At 36.8% G+C, this 24,331-nt stretch overlaps 3 protein-coding genes across 4 annotated transcripts in view; 1 reads left to right on the plus strand and 2 right to left on the minus strand.

The window, feature by feature from the left end:
* aamdc (adipogenesis associated, Mth938 domain containing) overlaps positions 1-24,331 on the minus strand; it is a 73,855-nt gene that overhangs the window by 24,749 nt on the left and 24,775 nt on the right. The window lies entirely within an intron of this gene.
* aqp11 (aquaporin 11) lies at positions 3,991-7,107 on the minus strand. Its single transcript, XM_051870628.1, has 3 exons — positions 6,410-7,107; positions 5,990-6,106; positions 3,991-4,771 (listed from the first exon to the last, which is right to left on the minus strand). Exons 1-3 carry the CDS (start codon positions 7,005-7,007, stop codon positions 4,659-4,661), a joined length of 828 nt encoding a protein of 275 aa, XP_051726588.1. The 5' UTR covers positions 7,008-7,107; the 3' UTR covers positions 3,991-4,658.
* pak1 (p21 protein (Cdc42/Rac)-activated kinase 1) overlaps positions 9,541-24,331 on the plus strand; it is a 57,679-nt gene continuing 42,888 nt past the window's right edge. Inside the window, exon 1 of one of the 2 annotated variants that reach the window (XM_051870626.1) lies at positions 9,541-9,768. Coding sequence is in view for 1 of the 2 variants with exons in the window: in XM_051870624.1 (XP_051726584.1) it covers positions 10,025-10,042 (18 nt within the window). In the remaining variant the exon portion in view is untranslated. The other variant, XM_051870624.1, reaches the window with a different exon arrangement.

Genomic DNA, 24,331 nt, shown 5'->3' on the forward strand with positions numbered 1-24,331 from the left:
TCAAGCTTTCTTGTAATTTGTTGTGTAATGTGGTAAAGTGTGCTAAAAATACATTTTGGGTTGTTCTCAGTTTGTACTAGTCAGTCAGATGTTTATGAGACATTCTTGCCTAATCCTTTCCTGTGTATTTCCTCACAGGAGATAAAATATTTTTTTAGTGAATCCATCCAGCATTCACCAATTCTCAGGAAACCTGTCAAGAAATGTCTGAATTGTTTTAGAATTTATATTCTGTGTAAAGAAAGTCAAGCCTATTTTTAGGGCCATTAAGAATGTTTGCATTATGCATATTTGCAGGGATGGGCAGTATTTCAAATAAATGTAAAATGTAGGAATCATGGAGGACACTGGATTTCTTATGGAAATCTTGTTAAAGGAAAAATGTATTGAAATTATTTAATTTAGAATAAAATGTAGTGTCCCATTCATTAACAACCATTTAAACATTCACAGCCCTGGACATAAGAGCTAGCCAGTCAGTCTTGATTTTATTATTAAATAATTACAGTTTCACATGCATTTTGTGTATTTTTAAAATACAAAATACTGTATTTGTATTTAAATACATTTTTCCACACAGTACTTTGTATTTTATTTTAAATACATTTTCATGTATTTATGCCCATATCTGCATATTTAAAAATCATCACAGAGAATGAGAATTACAACAACAAAAAAAAACACCCTGATCTTATTTTAATTTTCTTTATTCAAAATATAATTTTGGGGGGTGAAATGTGACCTGAACCTTGGAGTTTATGAGACTGGCCATTGAACCTCTGCAACTGATCCAGAATGTGGCAGCAAGAGTGGTCTTTAACGAACCGAATTGAGCGCATCTTGCACCTTCATCAATTTGCGCTGGTTGCCAATAGCTGCTCGCACCATTTTACATTTACGTTTAATCATTTAACAGACTCTTTTATCCAAACAGACTTACAAATGATGAGAATAGACGCAATCAAATTAACAATAGGGCAACAGTATGTAAGTGCTTTGACAAGTCCCAGTTAATCTAGCACAATACATGTAGCATTTTTTTTTTTTTTTTTAATAAATAAATAAATAAAATAGAAATAGAATAGTAAATGTTAGTATTAAAGGGTCATGTGTTGACGAAAAAGATTGTTTTTTGATAATGGATTCAGATTGAGTTGGGTCACCAAACAGTCAAATAAAGTCAGTGAAATAATTTTGTGCCTCTTTGGAATGGCACCACAAGGTGCCGTTCACTGGCAGAGCGCAAGCTTCTCAAGGGCACATAAGTAGGTATAGAGGTGCAGAGCCAGTGGTTGTTCTGTAGGCAAACATCAGTGCCTTGAATTTGATGTGAGCTGATATTGGCAACCAGTGCAAATTGGTCCGATAAAGACCATTCTTGCTGCCGCATTCTGGATCAGTTGAAGAGGTTTGACAGTACATGCTGGAAGGGCTGCCAAGAGAGCATTACAATATTCCAGTCTGGATAGAACAAGAGCTTGGACAAGGAGTTGTGTAGCATGCTCCAATAAGAAGGGCCTGATCTTCCTAATGTTGTATAAAGCAAATCTGCAGGACTGGGCCATTCTAGCAATGGGGTCTGTGAAGTTTAGCTGATCGACAGTCACAGCTCTGAGTTTCCTGGCTATCCTGGAAGGAGTTAGTCAGTCTTTCTTAGTCTGTCTTTGCAAGGTTGAGTTGAAAGTGGTGGTGCTTTATCCAGTCCAAATTGTCTGTCAGGCAAGCTGAGATGCGAGCAGCTACCGTTGAAACAGCTGGCTGGAACGAGAGGTAGAGTTGTGTGTCATCAGCATAGCAGTGATAGGAAAAACCATGTTTCTGAATGACAGATCCTAGATCATGTAGATGGAGAAGTGGTCCAAGCACTGAGCCCTGAGGAACCCCAGTAGCTAGATGTTGCGACTTAGACACCTCAGACAACCCTCCAAGCACCCTGAAGGACGTACCTGATAGGTAAGACTTGAACCATTGGAATGCAGTTCCTGAGATGCCTATTGTCATGAGGGTTAACAGGAAGATCTGGTGCAACCATGTCAAAAGCAGCAGACCAGCAGATGACTCCTGCTGATTTGGAAGCTGCTCTTGGTTGTTGTCCAGGAGGTTGTTCTCAAGTGTCTTAGCAGTGAATGGAAGAAGCCTTGGTTACTCATTACACTCTAGTTTGTTTTTATGCTTACTCATTGTTACCTCATTTAGTGCATCTGTGATTATCCGTTATCCGTGAACTGTGTTTCAGTTCATGTGGGTCAGCTCTCGTCAAAGTCTGTGTGTAGTTTGGTTCAGTTTAATCCTCTGCTTATTCTGTTGTTTTGGATAATTAAATAAAATTGTTTAATTGTATCTTCTTCATCATGCTTGCTGAGCTGTACCTCACCTGCAACATGACAATAAGTGTTGAGGCAATAAAAACATGTTTTGCACCCAAATTACAATTATGTGGTGTTATGTCTGTCACAAGCATTTAGCTAAACTTAACTAACCACCATTTACACAAACGTTGTTACAGTAACTAAAAGTCCAATGCCCATAAAGGTATTAAATGATAAATAGTATACATTTATAAACATTTACAAATGATGAATGGTAGATTGTGTACTGCAAAAAACATGAACAAATAATTAAAGGGTTAGTTCACCCAAAAATGAAAATTCTGTCATTTATTACTCACCCTCGTGCCGTTTTACACCCGTAAGACCTTCTTTGGAATCTTTGGAACACAAGATATTTTTGTTAAAATCCGATGGCTCCGTGAGGCCTCCATAGCCAGCAATGACATTTCCTCTCTCAAGATCCATAAGGGTACTAAAAACATATTTAAATCAGTTCATGTGAGTACAGTGGTTCAATATTAATATTAAAAAGCGACGAGAATATTTTGGTGCGCCAAAAAAAACTAAATAACGACTTATTTAGTGATGGCCGATTTTAAAACACTGCTTCAGGAAGATTCGGAGCGTAATGAATCAGCGTGTCAAATCATGATTCGGATCGCGTGTCAAACCGCCAAACTGCTGAAATCACGTGACTTTGGCGCTCCGAACTGCGGATTCGACACGCTGATTCATTTATGCTCCGAAGCTTCCTGAAGCAGTGTTTTGAAATCGGCCATCACTAAATAAGTCGTTATTTTGTTTTTTTTTGGTGCACCAAAAATATTCTCGTCGCTTTATAATATTAATATTGAACATCTGTACTCACATGAACTGATTTAAATATGTTTTTAGTACCTTTATGGATCTTGAGAGAGGAAATGTCATTGCTCCCTATGTAGGCCTCACGGAGCCATCGGATTTAAACAAAAATATCTCAATTTGCGTTCCGAAGATTAACGAAGGTCTTACGGGTGTGGAACGGCATGAGCGTGAGTAATAAATGACAGAATTTTCATTTTTGGGTGAACTAACCCTTTAATAAATGATTTGTAAAGATGTGTAGGGTGAATTCAGGTCATTTGGGGGCACGTTTTGAAATTGAGATGACTGCCAATAAAGGTACTAAATGATTAGTAAAGATTTATTTTAATTACAGACATTACAAATTATTAAATGTAAATGTCTGTAATTAAAGCACCTCTAATAATCCCAATATGCTGTATACCCCCTTAATATACTTCCGATGTATCTAACTATAAATATACTCCATTACTGTATTTCACTCATAAAGAAATCTTAAAATGATTTGTATGTTTCCAGTAATCAAACATAAGATTAAAGCTGTAATTTGACAGCGCATCAAAGTCCATCAAGTCAACGATTTGCATTCATGTGTGAATGTCTTATGCAACCAACATCCCACAATTTTTCACTTTCATTTGTTCCTTTCGATTTTTATCTATTTGCTTGTCTTTTATTGCTTTAGCAGCTCTTAGTGAGAAACGCCATATCCGTTTTGTTCAGCGCATCTGTGAGTTCACAAAGGGTCAAAGGTCCATCAGAAACTATTTCACAACAGCCTGCCTGACCTCTCAGGTTAAATAACCACTGAGCCATGTGTTTTTATGTAAAGTTTAATTAAAAACAGACTAATAAATAGATTTTAGTGCTGCTCCGTTTAATTTCTTGTAACACAGGATTGTGTTATGCCATATTTCACATTCTGCATTTGCTTGTAAACATGGCACTCTATCTGGTCTGGTTTATCAAGGTTATTTTACCCAGGATAATCCAAAGGCACTGCAAAACTGTGCTTAAGATTACTAGTGCTACTATTATAACATTTACCTATTACTAGGTAAGAGTCATCGCTAGTAGAACAGAACACAAAATAGTATCCCAACACAGCACTGTTAGAACACTTCACATGTGTCTTATTCCAGGAATGTCCATTTGTTAAGATAACAGTTTGTAGTTGTCACAAATGCTTTTCGGCACACAGGTCATGTGCTTTTTATGAATGTTGCTGGAAACCTGCAGCTATGTGTCATTACATAGTCACTGTGCTTCTTGAATATGTATGTTGTCATTAAAAAATGACATTTAAGACATTTTGAAAGCAAGGATGTCAGTAAAACCCTTCTAAAAATGAAACCATTAAGGTCCCTCCAGATTCATTATTACTTTGAGATGAGCTGGAAAATAACAGTGTCATATTCTGTATATTCACAGTATATCTATATATTATGCATGAGTAATTACTAAGTACTCTAAAACCGTCTTAATTCATGTCATCTTTTTCTTCTTGAGTCCATTAGGGTTCAGGTGCTTTGGAATTGTGCTTTTTCCTGAAATGGCTGGGATCACTTTGTCAAAAATAAGCAGAGAGCCCGTCATACCTGTAATGACATAAGAAGAGTGGAAAACCAGCATGAACCTCTGAAGATACTGGTGAAACACAGAGAACCATAAATTTCATGCTGTTATTAACAAATACTAGTATAAGTGAACATTCATGGGCTCTGTCTGAGGTCTGTGTATGTTGTAGGTTTGGTTTGTGACAATATAAACATTTAGAAATTATTCTCAAACATTCTGTCAGGTAATTTTAGTTTTTCATAAGTATCATGCAAATATGTTTTTCGATCAGCACTAAAGACATTTTATTGTTTTGGCTTATTATTTGTTATTACTTAAGTGTTTGACAGGATCAGCTTTTTCTCTACCAAATACTTACCATCTTTTGATCACACAACAGTCACTAAATGATTTTTTAACCTTTAAAGGGTTAGTTCACCCAAAAATGAAAATTATGTCATTAATTACTCACCCTCATGTTGTTCCACACCCATAAGACCTTCCTTCATCATCGGAACACAAATTAAGATATTTTTGATGAAATCCGAGAGGTATATGACTCATCCATAGACAGCAATATAATCAACACTTTCAAGGTCCAGAAAGGTACTAAAGACATCGTTAAAACAGTCGACGTGACTGCAGTAGTTCAACCTTAATTTTATGAAGCAACGAGAATACTTTTTATGCGCAAAAACAAAACAAAAATAACAACTTTATTCAACAATCTCTTCTCTTCCCTGTCATTATCCTTACACAGTTGCCACAGTAAGCACAGTCAAGGCTTCCGTGTTTATGTCAGAACGCCAGCTCAGGATTGGCCAAAGCTGTTCACGTGAGCAGCAAGACGCATGTGTCTAATGCTGACGCAGGAGCCGGCCAATAATAAGTCGGAACCTGGAAGCGCTGGACGTAAACAACATTTGAGAATGACACAGAAGAGAAGATATTGCCGAATAAAGACGTTATTTTGGTTTTGTTTTTGCGCACAGAAAGTATTCTCGTCGCTTAAGGTTGAACCACTGCAGTCACGTCGACTGTTTTAACGATGTCTTTATTACCTTTCTGGAACTTGAAAGTGGTGATTATGTTTTCGTCTATGGACGAGTCATATACCTCTCGGATTTCATCAAAAATATCTTAATTTTTGTTCTGAAGATGAACGAAGGTCTTACAGGTGTGAAACGATATGAGGGTGAGTAATTAATGACAGAATTTTCATTTTTGGGTGAACTAACCAATGTTGTAATCATGCTCACCTAGTATTGGTCCCATCCAGTACACAAAACTGTACTCAGCAAAAGTGTTTCCAGGACAGGGGAACTGTATGGAGAATGCCAGTGCTGGGTTGAACACAGCTCCGGTGAGATGTCCACCTTTACAAAACACAGTACAAAAGTTTCCTGAACACAGCTGCACTGCAATTAACAGTATATATGAATGTTACTGAAATATCACCCGACAAAATCTGCATGCTTTAAGGGATGATAGATAGATAGATAGATAGATAGATAGATAGATAGACACCCAGGTAGGTAGGTTGTTTGATAGATAGTTGATTTGACAGCCAATAAAAACACTTGCACAGGTCATACAGTATTGTGGTGGTACCATGGTCATGAATAATTAGCATATTTGTACCATGGTACCACCGTGGAACTTTGTGTTAGTGCACACACCCGCATAGACTAAGGTGGTGATGACAGCAGCTATTGCATGAATCCGATATTTCTCCTCCACTTTGTCCACATTAGATAAAGCAGTGTGCATCACAAACGCGCAGCTCAGCTCCACCGCGGTGGCCTGTAGCAGAGGGGCATTAATTGGGCTGTTCGTGCATTTAAAGGCCATCAGTGTGTGCTGTGCATGCATGTCAGAGAGCGTCAGTGACCAAACGAGAGGCATCACGAGCCGTGCCACCACAGCCGCGATCAGCTGGCATGAGATCCGTGTCAATGCGCATCTGCGCGTGAGAGTCCCGCGGCAGAGCTCCTCAAGAACGCCGGTGGGGTTACAGATCGCACCGTGGAATGAAAGCCCGTGGACCACCGAGATGAAGTACGTTAGGGTCAGTCCGATCTGCGGCTCCACTCTGCCCACCTCCGCGAGCAGCTTCAACTCGTGCGTGCACGCGCACAACTGAAAGGTGGAAATAAACTCCAGCACATAGATGATCCATGTACGATTTGGGAATAGATATAAAGCAGTCCTTCTCGCCACCTCACTAAAAACTACAATTCCCACCAGTAAGGACAGAGATACGGTGAGATCAGCCATCTCTGCCAGCTCCGTCCTACCTCGCTACGAATAATCGTTCAAAACTCTAATCCAGTCAGGCAACTTTAGAGCGGTTCCGCCTTCGCGCCATTTACCCCTCCTACTGCAATTCAATCTGTGCAGCCTACTATGGCAAAAGGCATGACTCATGAATATTAAATAGCTGATGCTAGCGTTGCTTTATACACTTCCGGGAGTGCTCACGCACGTAACCTTATTAATATTCATAATCCAACCTTTATCTTAACAGCAATTCGTATTTCGTCAACTGACTAGCGGTCACGTCTGTCCTTTAGCCAATCAGGCAGGAGAACGTCTTTTACGTAAAAATATTTACGAGTCAATCCTTTACCATAGTAGGATTTGTAATGAACTTCGTCCGGTGTTGCCAGATCACCAGAATAAACATTTATCTGCAAGACAAATAAATCTGACCAGAAATTACCAAATATAGACTCCCCAAATCACTGCAGGCAGTTTAATCTAAGAGAAAATTAGATACTGTTGAGACGGACAGTTTTAACTTAAGCTTCTTTATATGCTAATATAACATCCTCCTGAGACCCAAGCATAGACTTTTGTCCACTGTAGTGGACGTTATATGTTAGCAAATGTCTCTGACATCGTACGTGTCACAGTTTTATGTCCTGTAAAGAGCAGATTCAGGGTTTTTCAGAGATACCAAATGTTTGAAAGTTTCACAATGAAAACTACCTCTCCTTCATCTTTAAATATGACTGACATTGATTGAATGATCCAATTTAGCACTCTTATGGAAATGTGATAATATTTTGTAATTATCATTTAAATCTGACTAATTTTCAAATTGTTTGTCATAAATCAACATCAAAGGAAATTGTTATGGGGTTTAAAATCAGAATATGACTTTCTGTTATGAAACAGGACATCGATTATAATTATCCACTGTAGTGGACAACAGGACTTAAAGCATATCAGGCATTTTGGGAGACACAACAAGTGAATAGGGAAATCAATTATATATTAATATTCATTTGAAATATTAGATATTAGTATGAAAATGTTGCCAATTATTACTCCTATTATTACACTTCTTTTTTCATTACATGTTGCTCCAAGAACACATTAATATGCAAATTAGATACAATGTATCAATGCATTGTATAGAATGAAACATGCTTATGGCCCTTTTTTCACACATATCGCATAAAGTAAAATAGTATATCAGTTCATTCTGTTATATCTTTCATAATATAGTTGAGAATCATCTTTATACAATGTTTGATTAAAGAAAATCCTGAAACCTAAAAATTGATTGGTAAATAATAACAACAATAAAAAATCCATTGTTTTTGCCTATACATGTATATTCATGCCTTGTTATTTTCTGCAAAAACAAAGTCCTGATGTCCACTACAGAGGACATTGCATAACATATGAATAAAATATCTTTTTTCAAATATGTTTTTTCCCCATTTGTTTTGTATGCTCCAAGCAATGTAATGAAAATAAAAAAACTAAATTCACAAACTTTTTTTTATAATATTTTATATAACATAATATAATATAAATGTGAAAAAAAAATATATAAAAATATATAATCAGGCAACATATTAGATTTAAATAGATTTTTAAAAATCTCAAAATAATGTGTGATTAATAAAAAAAATTAATAAAAATGAAATTAATAAAATCGTATTGCAACATGTTTTTGATTCACTGTGCATTTTGTTCCTATGAGACCTGATGATCTGGGCAAAACTGAAAAATACAATTTTTGCAATAAATTAAAACAGGTAAATACACAAATACAGACATATGAAGTCAAAACCAACCAACAGTTTTCATGAAATGTTATAATTTTGGCATTAGGTATTTTGATTAGCCTATAATAGCTAATTAATCTTAATAGGCCTAGTTCATTTGGTTATTTTGATAAGTTTATTTGTATGATATTGCATACATTATTCATAATAATAAGAAGAACAATAAAACATTTATTAAACATTTGGTGCTTCATCAGCCTGGAGTTCACCGTGGTATTGAGTGTTAACTGTTGATACCTGCAGAGGGCGCTGAGATACTTAATAATGGGGTTTCGCATGACATCATTAGAGATGAACCTAATTTTATCAGATAAATGCAAAGCCAACAACAAATTATTTTTCTATAGTACGTGTACAAGCCAGAATTAACTCATATCCTAACTTTACATGTAATACCTTGTCTAAATTAGTACATACCCTTTAGACATCCCATAATGCCACTGCCTATCTATCTATCTATCTATCTATCTATCTATCTATCTATCTATCTGTCTGTCTGTCTGTCTGTCTATCTATCTATCTATCTATCTGTCTGTCTGTCTGTCTTTCTGTCTGTCTATCTATCTATCTATCTCTCTGTCTTTCTGTCTGTCTGTCGGCCGCATCTTTGCTATTTCTTATCCAAATATCCGAATATCCAAACATCTCGAGGTTGTACCATGAGACCAGCTCATCCTCCAGCACACATGTGGTGTCTTTAATATTGCATGTTCCTCCTCCACTGGTGCAGGTGACGCGTCTCGTGAGCGCAGCGCTGCGTGGGGAACTAATGACCACTGGGATCGCGCGTGGGCGGCGCTTCACGCAGCAGGTTTGTGTGTGTCTCTACAGCAGCGAGACAGACAGAAAGACAGACAGGAGAAGACTGGAGCAAATGAGCGCGGAGAGACACTGAATGCGTGACAGAGCGAGGGAGAGTCTGCTCGGGGAATTCACATTCGCGTCTTTGGACAGAGGTGAGTGCTCTTTACTGCTGTCACGCGTGTCGCGGAGCCGCAGTCGCGTTTACCGGGATCTTGCGTGACGCGGAGACGCGCTGGCTGGCGTGGGGCGCGTGTCTGTGGAGAACAGACAGAGAAAGCGCTGCTTATTCATTACAGACAGCACACGGATGTGGCTTTATCAGCAGGAATTGCACGGATTATAGTGATTCTTCTCCTCGTTTATGTGGTTTGAGATCAAATAACACCGTCTGATCTCGGCTTTAGTTACATGTGCCTCCAGCAAAAGGTATGCCTGCCTTATATTCAATTCAGTTATCATAATATAAACGTTAAACAAAACAAAACAATACAGACAACATGGGCTATATTTATTATAATTAAATAATACTTTCGATAATGTCTGTGTAATATTTATGTTTGTTTTTTTTTAAATACAATAAAATATGTAATAAAACCATAGCAATTTCATGTAATTAAATATAAAATATGAATTCAATATATAAATTATAATAATTAATATTAAATATAACAGTTTGTTAATATCATTATTTTCAATGCAGTTATTGTATGTTCTCATTTATGTAAAACACTATAAATATTGTTGGCTCTTTAATGAATTGATTGTTCCTCTATTGTAAGTCGCTTTGGTAAATGCATAAATATAGGCTAAATGTAAAAATAAGGCCTAGTTATCCAACATTCTGAATATGCTCATTCACTATTTGCACTGTTGGGCGTGTAAGCAGCTCACGACTGTCACTGTGTTCACACTGGACAAATGAGAAGTCCATAGTCAAAAATACTACGAGATTGCTGCTGATGGAATCTGTATTATATTCTGGAAAAGATTCTGTAAGATCCATGACTCTGAACAGATTTAACTGAAACTGGGAATTTCAGGTTTACCATGGGTGTTTGATTCTTATTAGGTCCCTTGGATTGTTTCCAAATTATTATCTAAATACCTTTAGCATTCCTTCAGGATTTTTAAATATCCATGAACCTTGTCAGTGTTCGAACTACATTGGGTTAGTGAGTTTGGCATCCTTTGTCATTTGATAAAATAAAATATGTATACAGGCTCTTGACGCTTTTACAAGTGTGTATATTAAAAAGTATAAATTCAGAATGAAATTCTTAGGGTTAGCCTACTTAGGTGGTTTTATTGCAGTGGTTTTTCAGTATAGTTGGAGGATTTGTTTGACATGCTGTAGATGATAGTATAAGTGTGAGATAAGAGCAGTGGTTCAGCTCACTTTGGACTGAATTGGGTCACATGTATCAGCAAAATCCTTAAACCAGTTAAGTCAAGCGTATGTTTCTTCCGGGATATTACACCACGGTCTGATATCTGTAAATGGCCTACAGAAGCTCTCCTATGCATACGCTTAAAAGGTAACGAGTAAGTGGCAAATAGCACGAATTCATTGCTTCTGCAATCTTTCACTTCTGAACAAAAATGTGAACCAACCAAGTGGCTTCTAGTTTGTGGAGCACAGTGTTTTCATTCTCATAACGTTGTCGTCATCGTTTAACGGGTATTTTTAGCAGTGAGATGGTGTCATTGTGTTGGATGTTTTTCTGTGAGTTGAAATGCTCATCCAGTCTAATTTTGTCTAGGTGTGATGTAAGCATTTTTGCATGTGGGACTCTAATTGCTTGAAAGCGCATGCATGAAGTACCAGCATCTGCAGATCTGTAGATATCAAACCGATTCATTTATTGGGGGGGTTTGTGCTGTCAGTGTGAAGTGGGGGTCGCTGATTCAGAAGTAAGCACACCCTTGGGCCACACGTCACCATATGGTTTCAGTAACACCCTGTTTATCATCCCAAAACATGGGACAAGAAACCCAACCACCCCCTCACAGATGTGCATTTGGCCTAGAAGCACTGCTGTGACTTCATACTCATTGTTATGTGAGTGTGTCTGACTGTACTTTTTGATCAGACCAGATTTGCAAAGGCATTTACAGTCAGTAACAAATGATAAACAAGAATTTTTTATTATCTGTACATGTGTACCAACTAAGGTCAAATAACACACTTGTGGTCTTGTGGATAAAATTTGTGCAATTTGGATAAAACTATGGCATTTCTATACCAAATCAGAAGTTTTTTTCTAATTTAAAGTGCAGTATTTAATTTCTACACCACCTTTGACAACAAATATGATTGTTTATTGTAGACTTCTGCAGAAAATGTAAATGCCGCTTACCAATTAGGGTTGTCAAAAGTACTGACTTCGGTACCAAGTCGGTACTGAAATTTTAAAAATGTGACGATACTAGCATTTCCCCCTAGCATTTTGAGCACTGTTGAGCAGATTCTTAAACACCTATGATTGGCCATTGTGTTCACACACTCAACAGATATGTCTGTGATTGGCTACAATGATCAAACGCTTCAAAGCATGTTGTAAATAGACATCTTTGACGCTTATACAGATACGGCATTTACACAAAAACATTTACTTACAAAAACATTTGCCACAGACATATCTGTTGAGTGCATGAACACAATGGCCAATCAGAGGTGTTTAAGAATACCCTCAAAATTCTAGGGGGAAATGCTGGTATCATCACATTTTTAAAATTTCAGTACCGACTTGGTACCGAAGTCAACAACTCATCACCATTATGCTAGAGTATTGTGGGTGGTTGTGAAATGGAAAGCTAGTACTTTCAAGTTGCTATAAATGTTTTTTATAACCCTTTTTATTATTTAGGATATACAATATCATTCAAAAGTTTGAGGTCGGGACTCGATACGGTGTTTTAATGTTTTTGAAAGAAGTCTTTTCCTAGTTTCCATGAAAACCGTTCAACTAAACGGAAAACTTTTTATGCTTTTTGGCCATTCATTTAAACAGTGGTGTTTTGGGTGTCTGAAAACACAAACTTTTGAAAACGGGTTTCAAAGTGCAAGTTTTTGAAAATGATACCGTTATCGTCTCTGTGTAAACTACAAAAACGCAAATTTGTGAGAACGGTGATTTCATGCGCATGCATATTATGTGTTCAGTCTATAGGCGTGTAGTTTTTCTTTACAAAGTGACATCGCCATCTATTGGCCTGGCAGCAGAAAACAGTCTTTGTTCAGCATCATTACTCCAGTCTTGACTCTTCAGTGTCACACATTCTCTGAATAAAATGTACAAAAGCTGTCACTGGGACTGTACCCCTTCGAAAGGTACCAATATGTACCATTTAGGTACTAATATGCATCATTTAGGGTTAAATAAGGTACAAAGGTCAAGGTGTATCTTTTGAAAGAGTATCACCCTAGTGACAGCTTTTGTACCTTTTTTTTTTTTCTGATACATTTTTTTTTGTCCCTTTCTTCCCCTTCAGAAACCATTCTAATATGCTGATATCCTGCTCAAACATTTCTTATTGTTATCAATGTTGAAAAAAGTTGTGCTGCTTCATATTTTTGTATAAACTGTGATACATTTTTCAGGATTCTTTAATGGATGGGAAGTTTAAACACATTTAAACAGTATTTATTTAAAATATTTTGTAACATTTTTAAGTTTTTTTACCCTCACTTTTGATCAATTTATTGCTGAATAAAATTTCTTTCTTTCTTGCTGTCCTCAAGCTTTTGAATGGTAAATGTGAGATCTTTTCTTATTTTGTTTGTAAAAACAATGGAAGAAACTAAGAAGAGTAGTTATAAGGAGGTTCTACTGATAGTAGAAGCATGTGGGAATATTCTTTTTCCTGGTCTCTCTGCGAGTGATACTAACAAAAGCAAGAATGCAGATTGTGTTAGCCAGTTACAGCAGCGGACAATGCAGCTACTCTGTTGCCTTGCAGAGATGGGAGTAAAAAGTGTTTAATCTTAAGGTCTTGTCTTTAAAAAAAAAAGAAGCAATCTTAAGGTCACGTCCTTAAAGAAAAAGAAGTATTGCACAGGAAGACTGTGGGAGTCAGCGGTGGGCTCCGGTCCTTTGGTGTCACTGGTCAGATGCCTGTTTGCAGGGGTGATTTTCATGTGACCGCTTAAAAGTGTCATATAATCAGTAGAAAGATTTTCCTTGATCTTTTGAAATAGTTCATTGTATTCTGATTATGAAACTAAGCTGAAATAACGTCTCGTTCCACCCACATTTAAAGATAAACAATGCCTATTTGGAGCTACAAAACAATACTGCACTGACATCCATGTTGCTCCCATTATGTAGTTTACATTCATATTAAAATGGACTTTGCTCAGGAGCTGTTTAGCAAGAGCTGGATGCAGCATTCAGAAACAGAATTTTATAACCTAATTTACTTCTGAAAATACAGTCCATGTACCTTTTTGAAGGTTCAGTGAGCTTGTAGCATGCGTACAGGTTTTGAATTTGCGTTCCTGTGGCCCATTTTTTTCCTGCCTTTTTTATTGTTATGCAATACCTGTCATTGTACATTATCATCTCAGAGCATGGCCCCCGAATGAGTTCAGAAGAAATGAGCCACGGCATTTCTGTCCACTTCTCCTCTTCCAACCCCCTTCATTTACTCAACTCCAACTCTTCCTCACCCTTCCTCCCGCTCAGCCTGTACTGTATGTCACATGGATTTTGGATTGTAATGCTCAGGACAGTGTAAAACCACACAGAACACCCTAGCAGTGCTTAAAACACCATAGCAACTGCATAGCAACATGCTATAAACCACTCAGACCACCTCAGCAACTGCATAGTATCGTGTTAGAAAGAACCCATTAAGAAAACCTTAGCAACTCCATAGCAACTTGCTAGCAACCACATAAAAAAAACCTTAGCAACTGCATAGCAACGCTCTCGCGTTCATCCCACACCCTCCTATGGCAGTGTGTTTTCCTTAGACTCTGATGACTTACATGCACTTCAGAAAATGCAAAAATCTTGATGAAAGAATGAGATTTAATTTTTATATTGTTGTTATATAAATAGTTACTGTATAATATCAAAGACTATAGAATAACACAAGACATGTCACTCGTATTGTTTTGAATGGGAGAAAGTGTAACGCGCAATATGGCGGAATAAGTCCTGCCTTCAAAATAAGAGCCAATCGCCGACTGGTAAAGTCATCGCTTCACTGCAGCGGCCGTTAGAAGCACCGGTTTCTATAGAAAAAGTCAGACGCGCGCCTCTGACATGAGGCACAAAAGACGCGCATGTAGGTCTGCGCATGCGCATTAGCTTGATCCAGCCTAAAAAATACAGTTTTTTTTTTTTGTCATGATTCGAGCGTTTGGAAAAAAAATTTATGAGACAGATGTTGTCAGATTTCACTGGTGATTTCAAATATGAAATTTAATCCAAACAGCTATGGAGAATTTGATGTTTCCCCATTCAAAGAGATAGGAGTTGCACTTGCATGCCCGAGAGGCGTTTCAAAGATGGCCGCCGAGTGAAATGACTTGTCTTAAAGGGACTTTGATAATATTCTGCATACTGTATAACATGCTGTTATAACATGCATTCATGTCATGAGCTGTACCTTGTTAAAGTGTCCCTATTATGCTTTTTTGAATATTACCTTTCATGCAATGTGTAGCTGTCTGTGAATGTAAACGATCTGCAAAAGTGCACAATAAATAAAGTTATTGTCTCTCAAAAGAAAGAATCGACTCTGAACTGCCTAAACGAGTCGTCAGGAATTCCAGTCTCACTTCCGTGATGGCTACACGTCACTGGATAACACATTTGCCTAATGCCCGCCTATGTTCTACATTGTTCGCCCACAAACAACTTGACCCGCCCTCAAACGCTGTTTTTCGTGTGGTTAACATTGTGTCTAGAAGACGCTGTGTCCTACGTTTTACTGACGACTACTTCTCAAATCTTGGGGAGTTCAACGCGGGATTCGCAAAACGCTTGCTCTTGAAAGATGGGCCAGTACCTAGGTTATTTGGACCAGCTTGCTCCTCACAGTCTGTAACAATGACGCTGCTATCACGTATATAAACGTCCGTCTCCAGTCGTGCTTGCTATTAGAGTTTCTGGTTGATCGGCTACTTCAGACATTTCATCTTTGGACTTGCCTCGGGCTCGAATTGATAAGGTAAAATCGATGCCGTCTTTTCCATCCATACATTGTATACAATCTCTTGAGAATTGATAAGCCTCCGGAGGTGTAATTTAGTTATGGCAATGGGCATTTTGTTTTCGACACGCGCTGTTTTCGGTAGACCAATCACAACAGACTGGGCCATCTGACCAATCAGAGCAGAGTAGGCTTTACGGAAAGGAGGGGTTTAGAGAGACTGAATCTTCGAACTGCTTCGAGCTAATCATTTAAGAATCTTTGAGAAACGAGGTGATATTAAATTTATTATTATTTTGAGAAAACTAAAGTGTTTTTTGACCTTGCATGCATGTAAACCTGTTGGAGAAAACTCCCAAAACAATATTATGAACCTTAAAAATGGCTTTTTAAAATAAAATTTGCATATGGTATTCCACTTCATCCTCTTGTATCTGTATTCATTAATGCTTCTCATGTCCAAACCTTGTGATCTGCCAAATCACAGTTTAAAAGGGTCATTAACTGCATTTTTCCTTTTTTTTTTTTTTCTAAATTTTCTAATGTTCTCTGAGGTCCACTATAATGTTAACAAGATTTTTACACCAAAAACATTCTATATTAGAGGTAATAAGCTATTTTCTATCCTGTTTTTGACCCTCTCTTTCGAACACTCCATTTTGATAAGCGTGCCGCGTTCAAGATTTGGAAGTAAATGCCCACTGCAATAATTGGTAACAGTTTTGCATATTAAAATAATTTTCAACGTCCCTGCCATTACACGTATGGAATTGTTTTGAAAATTTCCGATGTAGAAAAATATCCCGTTACATAGTTGAAATATTTGCCAACAATTTGAAACATCTATGCATATTAACATTGAAATGTATAAATCTATAAATCTTACAGGCTATTTATAATTCATCCTTTTCAATAAAATGAAAAATGTATTCATTATCATTTGCAGTGTCATGTTAAATAAAATGAGACGTGTTGAAATGTCTTACTGATGGCAAAACTTAAGTTCTCTCTCACTGAAGCTTTTATTCTGGATTACAGCGAGTCGCTTAGATCAAAACAATGACAAAAGCAGCATTCTCTATGTGCTTTCTTCCGTATCTGGGAATTCAACGCATTAACCCCATAAAGGCTGAAGTAAAGGAAAGAACCGCAAATCACAACTATCACAAATATTCAGTTTGACTGTGGCGCTACAGTATAAATACTCAGTCAGTACATATCAAATGATCTGTATCAGACAAAGCAATAGTGACACATGGTAACAACACTTTTACTTAGGCTTATGTATTGCGACATTACTGTCGGATCCAATGTAGTTGGCGCTTGTTTAAAAACGAATCCGCAGTTAAATGAAGCAAACAAACAGTGTCTTACTGACGCGATCTGACTGGAACTCCATTCAAAATAAAGTTCATCAATGCTTTCTTAATGTTAGAATCACACAGATGGCAATGCAAAGACTGTTTTTCCACAACTTGGCACTTCAAAACGTTATGTAATCCTCAGAGCCATCTCTATCGTTTTGTTGCTGGAGTAATTCTGATTTTGAGTCTCGTATTTACTACTACATGACATGCGTGAATCGGTGGGCGGGGCTAAAGAGGCAATGATGTAGAAGTAGGCGTTGATCTTCTGTAGGGGCGGTCTTTCGTCACACTATTACGTCATAATATGACAAAATCTGAAATGAGTCGTTTTCTGAGCTTGGTTTCAATACAAGTTGTTTTTGGAATAACATGGAAGTTTACAGGTTATTTTTATAGGACAATGTCAAAGGATTAAGGAAAATTTGATTTCTCAATTCATGACCCCTTTATAGGTGCACTCCTAACATAAGGTTGTCCTGCCCTCACACCAGTAAACTCAAGAAAAGATGTAGGTTCAAGAGGGAGGGTAAGTTATTTTGATTAAAGGGGTCATGAATTGAGAAATCAACTTTTCCTTGAGCTTTTGATATATAAGAGGTCATTGTACTATAAGAATATCCTGTAAGTTTCAGAAAACTTCCTTGTTAGTCCAATGAAAGCTTTTATTGACACAAAGGCCCTAGCGAACGTCTGATGGAATGTGCCTATCTATCATAGATAGGTGAAACGCCGCCTCTGCAGAAGAAATCAATGCCTACTTCATCATTGCAACGTTAGCCCCGCCCACTGGTGTGTTAGTGAGATGAGGAGGAGAGAAGAGCGATATTGGACTAAAAAAAACATTACCTTTCAAAGGATCCTAATGCTAGGAATATGGTTATTTGTTTTCAACAATGTGAATGTCTTAGTTGAGCATTATTTATTTGTATTCGGTACATTTCACTGTGGATTGTACACATGTAAGTAACTGTGTTAATTCTAATGCCTGATCTGATATGTAATGATTCATGTACAGTCAGATGTTCTTTGTCTACATGTCAGTAAATCAAACCAGTGACTAAACAGTCAGCTTCACATTGTTTCTCTTAGTAGGATGAAAATAATCTGTTATTTAAACAGTGATTAAGTTATATATAGAAAGCAATCAAAGAACGCTCCCTTTACAATCACTAGAGCTGTCAATCAAACAGCATACACTGGAGCTGTCAATCAAACAGCGCGAGTTTATCAGTGGCTAAGCTCTGGACTCATGCCAAAACTCCCATTTTATTCAACGAATCTTAGTTACAATGCATTTGCACTATTAGTTACGATGAAAGCATTCATTAGTGTGCAGAAATTGAGTTGACGAGATCACTGGCTACAATGTTCACCACTGCAAACTTTCATGACACGATCTAAATATAATGCCATAGATTTAAATATGATGCTATAATCAACACTTCTCATGATTAGTTAACCTTGAGAGCTGTAATAGTAAAATCATGCTAAAAGTTTTCGAGAGAGTAATACTTGGCTATTTCAAATGGAAAGATGTTAGCCAATCACAACAGTGGGTGTTTACACTGAAGTCTCACAGCAGACACGCCCCTTAAAACAGAGCGTTTAAATAAGAGGGCTAATATCAGGGTAGGAAAAATGCCTTTTATTTCTAAATTATGTCAATTTTTGATGTAAAAAGCATACTAACATTATAACTGCACCCTAGAAAACATTATAAAACAATAAAACAGCGCAATTCATGACCCCTTTAAAGGTTACAAGGCCACGTGAATTAAAAAAATAATTATGTGCACGGATAAATCATTTATAATAAATACTACAATTTACAAAAAAATAGGAATTGTCATTTTTAATTTCATAGTGACTTTAAAAGTTATAGGCAGCTTCTGTTAAAGCTTATTTTAGCCAAATTCTCATGCACATTTACAGAGTGTTTCTAATCAATCAGAGGTCTAGTTAGGATGCTGCCTTAGAAGGTTACAGCCTGCGTGGAGATTAGACAGTGAGAATGAACTAGTGACTAACGCTTACACCTGTTTCACATTGCATAATGTCATCACAGAGCTGCTTTGTGTATCAGTCATTGTTTGCAATGGAAAATACCTGGATGAGAGTCTCATGAGTCTGATTCACTCTTGACCTCTCAAGCAGTGTTGACAGAGACAGGAATCTCATAAACATCTTGAGTTCCTCTAAGCTCTGTTTCTGTGTTAAGTTCTAATTTACAGTGTGACCTTAAGAGAACCAAGCCTCTTGTTTCTTATTTTAGAGATGACTGTATTCTGTCATCACTCATATTCCAGCAGAATACTTTATGAACTTCATTTTCACACCCCCACAATATGAACCATAAAACGTCCTCCACACACTCTGATATGACTAAGAACTATAAAGGAGTCCAAATGCACAATTCATACAGTAACATTCCAACAGTTCTTGAAGTTTGGTTGAGTTAACGTCCTGTTCAGATTAAATATGTTTTTAATTTTATTCCCACATGCACAAGCAAACTTGCCTCATAATGTTTATTAGTAAACGTTTAGGCCTACAGGCATATAGATGTACTTTGACCTAATGGTTGATTAAGTGATATCATAAAGCATCATATTACTGGAATGTGAGCACCAAAATGTTTTAAAATCCCATGAACTGGTTTGGCATATTGAAGTTGTGGCATAATTACACTATTACTTAAAAAATATTTAAATTACACTATCATTCAAATGTAATTTATACTGTGATGCAAAGTGAAATTTTTTAGCATCATTACTCCAATCTTCAGTGTCAAATGATTCATCAGAAATCATTCTAATATGCTGATTTGCTGTTTAATATTTTGTGGAAACCATGTTACTTTTTTAAATAGACAATTTAATAACCTTTCATTTACATCACAGCTCAGGAAAAAAAAAAGACAACTTGTGGCTTAAATTAATGCAATGAGAATGCTTTTAAAATGAATAAATGCAAGACTCTTCCTTTGCAAACAGTTGATGATTGGGAAGGGAAACGGTGCTTTTTATTATTTAATTTGACTTTTTATTATTACTTATTTTATTGAATTATTATTTATTATTCTGTGTATTCTGCAAAAAGCATATTAGATGACCTCAAAGATATTAAATGGGCTGAGGGCCTCAAAACGTATGTTTGGAGGGTATTTAAAGATGTAGGCCTGGTTTTACAGACAGGGCTTAGATTAAGCCAGGATTAGGCCTTAGTTCAATTAGAACATTTAAGTAGCTTTTATAAACATGCTTTAGAAAAAACATTACTAGTGTGCATCTTGAGACAAAACAATGCCCCTGACATATTTTAAGATAATTATGTCAGTGCAAGTTGCTTTCAGTTAAAACAGCTCAAACATGCGTTTTAGTCTGGAACTAGGCTTAAGCCTTGTCTGTGAAACCGGGGGATGGATGTCTTGTTTCAGGACTGTAGTATTTTGGTGTGTCTGCTTAAGTAGAATGGCAGAAGAAGCTGTGTTGCGTGTAAACAAACTGGGACTTTGCTGAGGATTTGTCAGATCTCATGATTAGACGTAAGATGCTGCTTAAAGCTGTAATTAAATGCATGGGTGAATGAATAGCTAGAATTGATCAGGAAGACTTCCTTGTTTATGTTAACCTCAGCACTTCAGCTGACAAACATAACAACAAACTCATAACAAACAGATCAGATGATTGAGCAGGAAACAAGAGCCTCTTACTGTAGTTCATGCGCATCTTTGATGTCTAATATTACTTGAGTCTTGTTTTCAAATAAAAATATATATTTCCTGAAAAACAAAACTGTGATTGTATCTTGAATATAAGTGTATTTTGCTTTGTGGCATTGGCAGATATTCAAGATAAATTCTCTCTCTCTTTTTTTAAATTTATTTTTTTTTTTTTTATTGGAAAACAAAAAGATACCCATGGATTGGAGAAAAGGTGGTGATGAATTTTTTTTGTGTGTGTGAAAGAAACTTCAACATAAGTGGACTTCAAGGAAAGAATAAACTGTTACAAATGTGTGAAATAGAGCCCCTTTGAAAAGTGAACTCAAAGGCAGAAGACAGAGAAGTATGTGTGTGCTCCGCTGGAGCGCTTCACTCCCAGCATGCCGTGCAGGCGTGCATTATTCAGGACGTTGTCATGGCGATGGGCACCTCTGAGTATTGGGCTTCATGAGGGAGGAGCTGGACAGCTGGTGGATGGAGACAGCTGCGTCACGGATTCTCCTCATTTCCAGTGTGTGTGTGTATGAGGGGTGTGATGGCAAGTTTTGTCAGATTTAGCAGATTTCTCAGTGCTGTCAAATCAATTATTCACATCTAACATAAAAGTTTGTAAATATATGTGTGTGTATTATATTATTATTATTATTATTATTATATATTTGGGTCATTAATGAATAAGGTTTTTAAAAGTGTAAAAAAAAAAAAAAATGGAGATGATCATTAATTTTGAAGTTTTATTAAGTGTTAATTGATTATAAAAAAAACGCATAATCTCATTGTTACCACTGATTTTGTCATGTTTTACAAGATGGACAAAATTTGTCACAAAAAAAGTCATTCGGTTTAACCAAAATTTCGGTTTTACCGAATGACACTATTGGTTATACCGAATGACGATATTTTCAAACAGTGCTAACATGCTGATATCTATCTAGTTAGCTTGCTAGCTAGCTAGCAAAAGGACAATCAAACATTTTATATTTAGTCATTTAGTATTTAATATTTAGTAGTTTTTACAATATTACAGCATTTTCCATGTTTTATAGCGGTTGTACCGAATGACTTGATGGTTCGGGACATGCGTATGAACAAGTGAAAACTTTAATTTTTCATATAGTTAGGAGCGAGTTAGTTACTTTGCTTCACAACCATTTGGTCCTTTGCAGGTGTCTGAATGATGTCACATCCTGTCACATGATATTGACTGCATGATTTGGTCCAAAATGGTCCCTTTATATTGGTAACGCCAAATGACATCAATGAAATATATGATGTTATAAAATCATGCCAGAATAAAAAATATATACATTTATTACATTTTAAGATATTTTAATCACAAATGAAATGGCTGTATTGGCCTTTGGACGGTTAAACCAAATGACATTTTGACACTTCAGAATCTTTAAAATACCTTTATATAGAGCAAAATATAATTAAAACCTTTTGGATTCAATAAAAGTGATCTAATTGTACTACCTTGCATACTTTGGATGTCATATCTGTTTTTTGTTATTAAGGCCTTTGGACAAAAAATGACCCAAAAAATTATTTATAATTAAATTATTTATTTATAAAAGCAATATTGTAATATGGTATAACAGTTGGAATATCAAACTGACGCTCTCCTTGTTCCATGTGATTGGCAGCACATCACACTTTCAGGTGCACAGGCTCTAGAGTTTATCACAAACTCTGGATCAAACCCTGAGTTGACAGAATGTTTATACAGAGCACAGTGAGCCCGCTTAACATGATCTAAACCAGGTTGGATTTGTATGGTTTTGTCAACTCTAAACCTGCTTCGAATCTGAGTTTGTTCAGCTAGTTTCATGCAACAGGCCATTGGCTTGTCAGACCCATACCAGTAACTCCCAAAGGTGTCAAGTATATCTTTTTCTTTCCATTGTCTTGTATTTCTTCTCTCTCTTTCTTTCAGAGTGTAAGATCACACCATGGGTTTCTCCCTGCCATTCTGTTCTTACTGTTTATTATCATATGATAGAAGGGGATTGTGAGCTTAAGTCATCGGTAGACTTGCCATCTCTCATCTGGTTTCATTTGGCTGTGTGAGAGGTTATATAAAACACACCTTTTTCACCTGCTCCTCAACCATAAAAATCCTGGTGATATCCTTTTTTTTTTTTTTTTTTGGCTCAAAGGTTCATTATTGATGGTCTTTAAGCAGGTAAATGGTTGAGTGTTGTGCTTTATTGCTGTTATTGTTGAACAAGTTCCCGTATCTTACCAAGTCAAACTTGAGTGCATGATTGGTTTAGCTGCCAAACAGGTGTGTATCTGGATTTGGAGATGTTTTGAGACTGACGTGCTGTTCTCAGACTATGATTGTCGGGAAATCTGTTTGTCGGTGCCAGAGCAGGCACTGTGCCCTCGCTGCACACACTCATCATTCTTCACTAAGACGCCCATCAATCATTCGCACACCCAGTATTCCCTACATTCTGCATTGTATTCATACTCATCCACTTAAAAGTGATGGTGCCTGCCCAGTGCATTGTGGGATAGCCTGTCTGGAGCACTTTATCCACTTCTCCCCTTGATCTCTGCTCAAGAGTGCTGTAAAATACTCCATCTGCAGACCTCAGATCCTGTTTTTACACTCGGTTTGATCTCTTGGTCCGAACCCGAGTTCAACCCATACTTCAACCTATACTTCATCCTAGAAGTCAATGCACCGGTTGTACTCTTGGCTTGTTTCAGGCATGAAATGAAAGTGTTTATAGTTTTGCAATGTAGCTGGTTTTAATCTAAGATGTAGTATGATGTGAAATAACCAGTTTATCAGCGGTTGCCTTAGAATGTCTTAGAACTTGCATGCCAGGATATTTCACATCAATCAAATGATTCATTTAAAAAAAAACAAAAAACATCCTGCTGGAAACCCAACGCGTTTTCTATAATAATTCTATACTACTACTGATACTACTACTACTACTAATGTGTGTGTGTGTGTGTGTGTGTGTGTGTGTGTGTGTGTGTGTATACAGTCACTGCTGGAAAGGGTTCAAATATGCAAAAGATGCTGGAAAACTGAAGAATAAAAACTGAAGAACATTGGTCAGTTTAACTGCTCAGAACAAACAAGGGACTCATGAACAACCATCACAAAACACAAAAAAAAACAGTGGTAGATCATCCAGGTAACCACACACAGTATTGAGAACCAAAGGTACATAGTTCAACTTTTGAACGGGCTCATTTTTATAAATGTAGCTATACTTTTTGTCTTGTGGACTATATGTAAACATCTTTTATGTAAGATATCTTATTCAGGACAGTACTAAATAAAAAATAATTGTATGATCCCTCCTAAAATTATTCATTTTCACAGATTCTGCAAGGGGTTCACAAACTTTCAAGCAGCACTGTGTGGGTGTGGATATGTATGTATGTATGTGTATATATATATATATATACATTTTTAAATTACATTTTTTTTTAAAG

The sequence above is a fragment of the Ctenopharyngodon idella genome, chromosome 18, assembly GCF_019924925.1.
Source record: "Ctenopharyngodon idella isolate HZGC_01 chromosome 18, HZGC01, whole genome shotgun sequence".
Classification (NCBI taxonomy): Eukaryota; Metazoa; Chordata; class Actinopteri; order Cypriniformes; family Xenocyprididae; genus Ctenopharyngodon; species Ctenopharyngodon idella.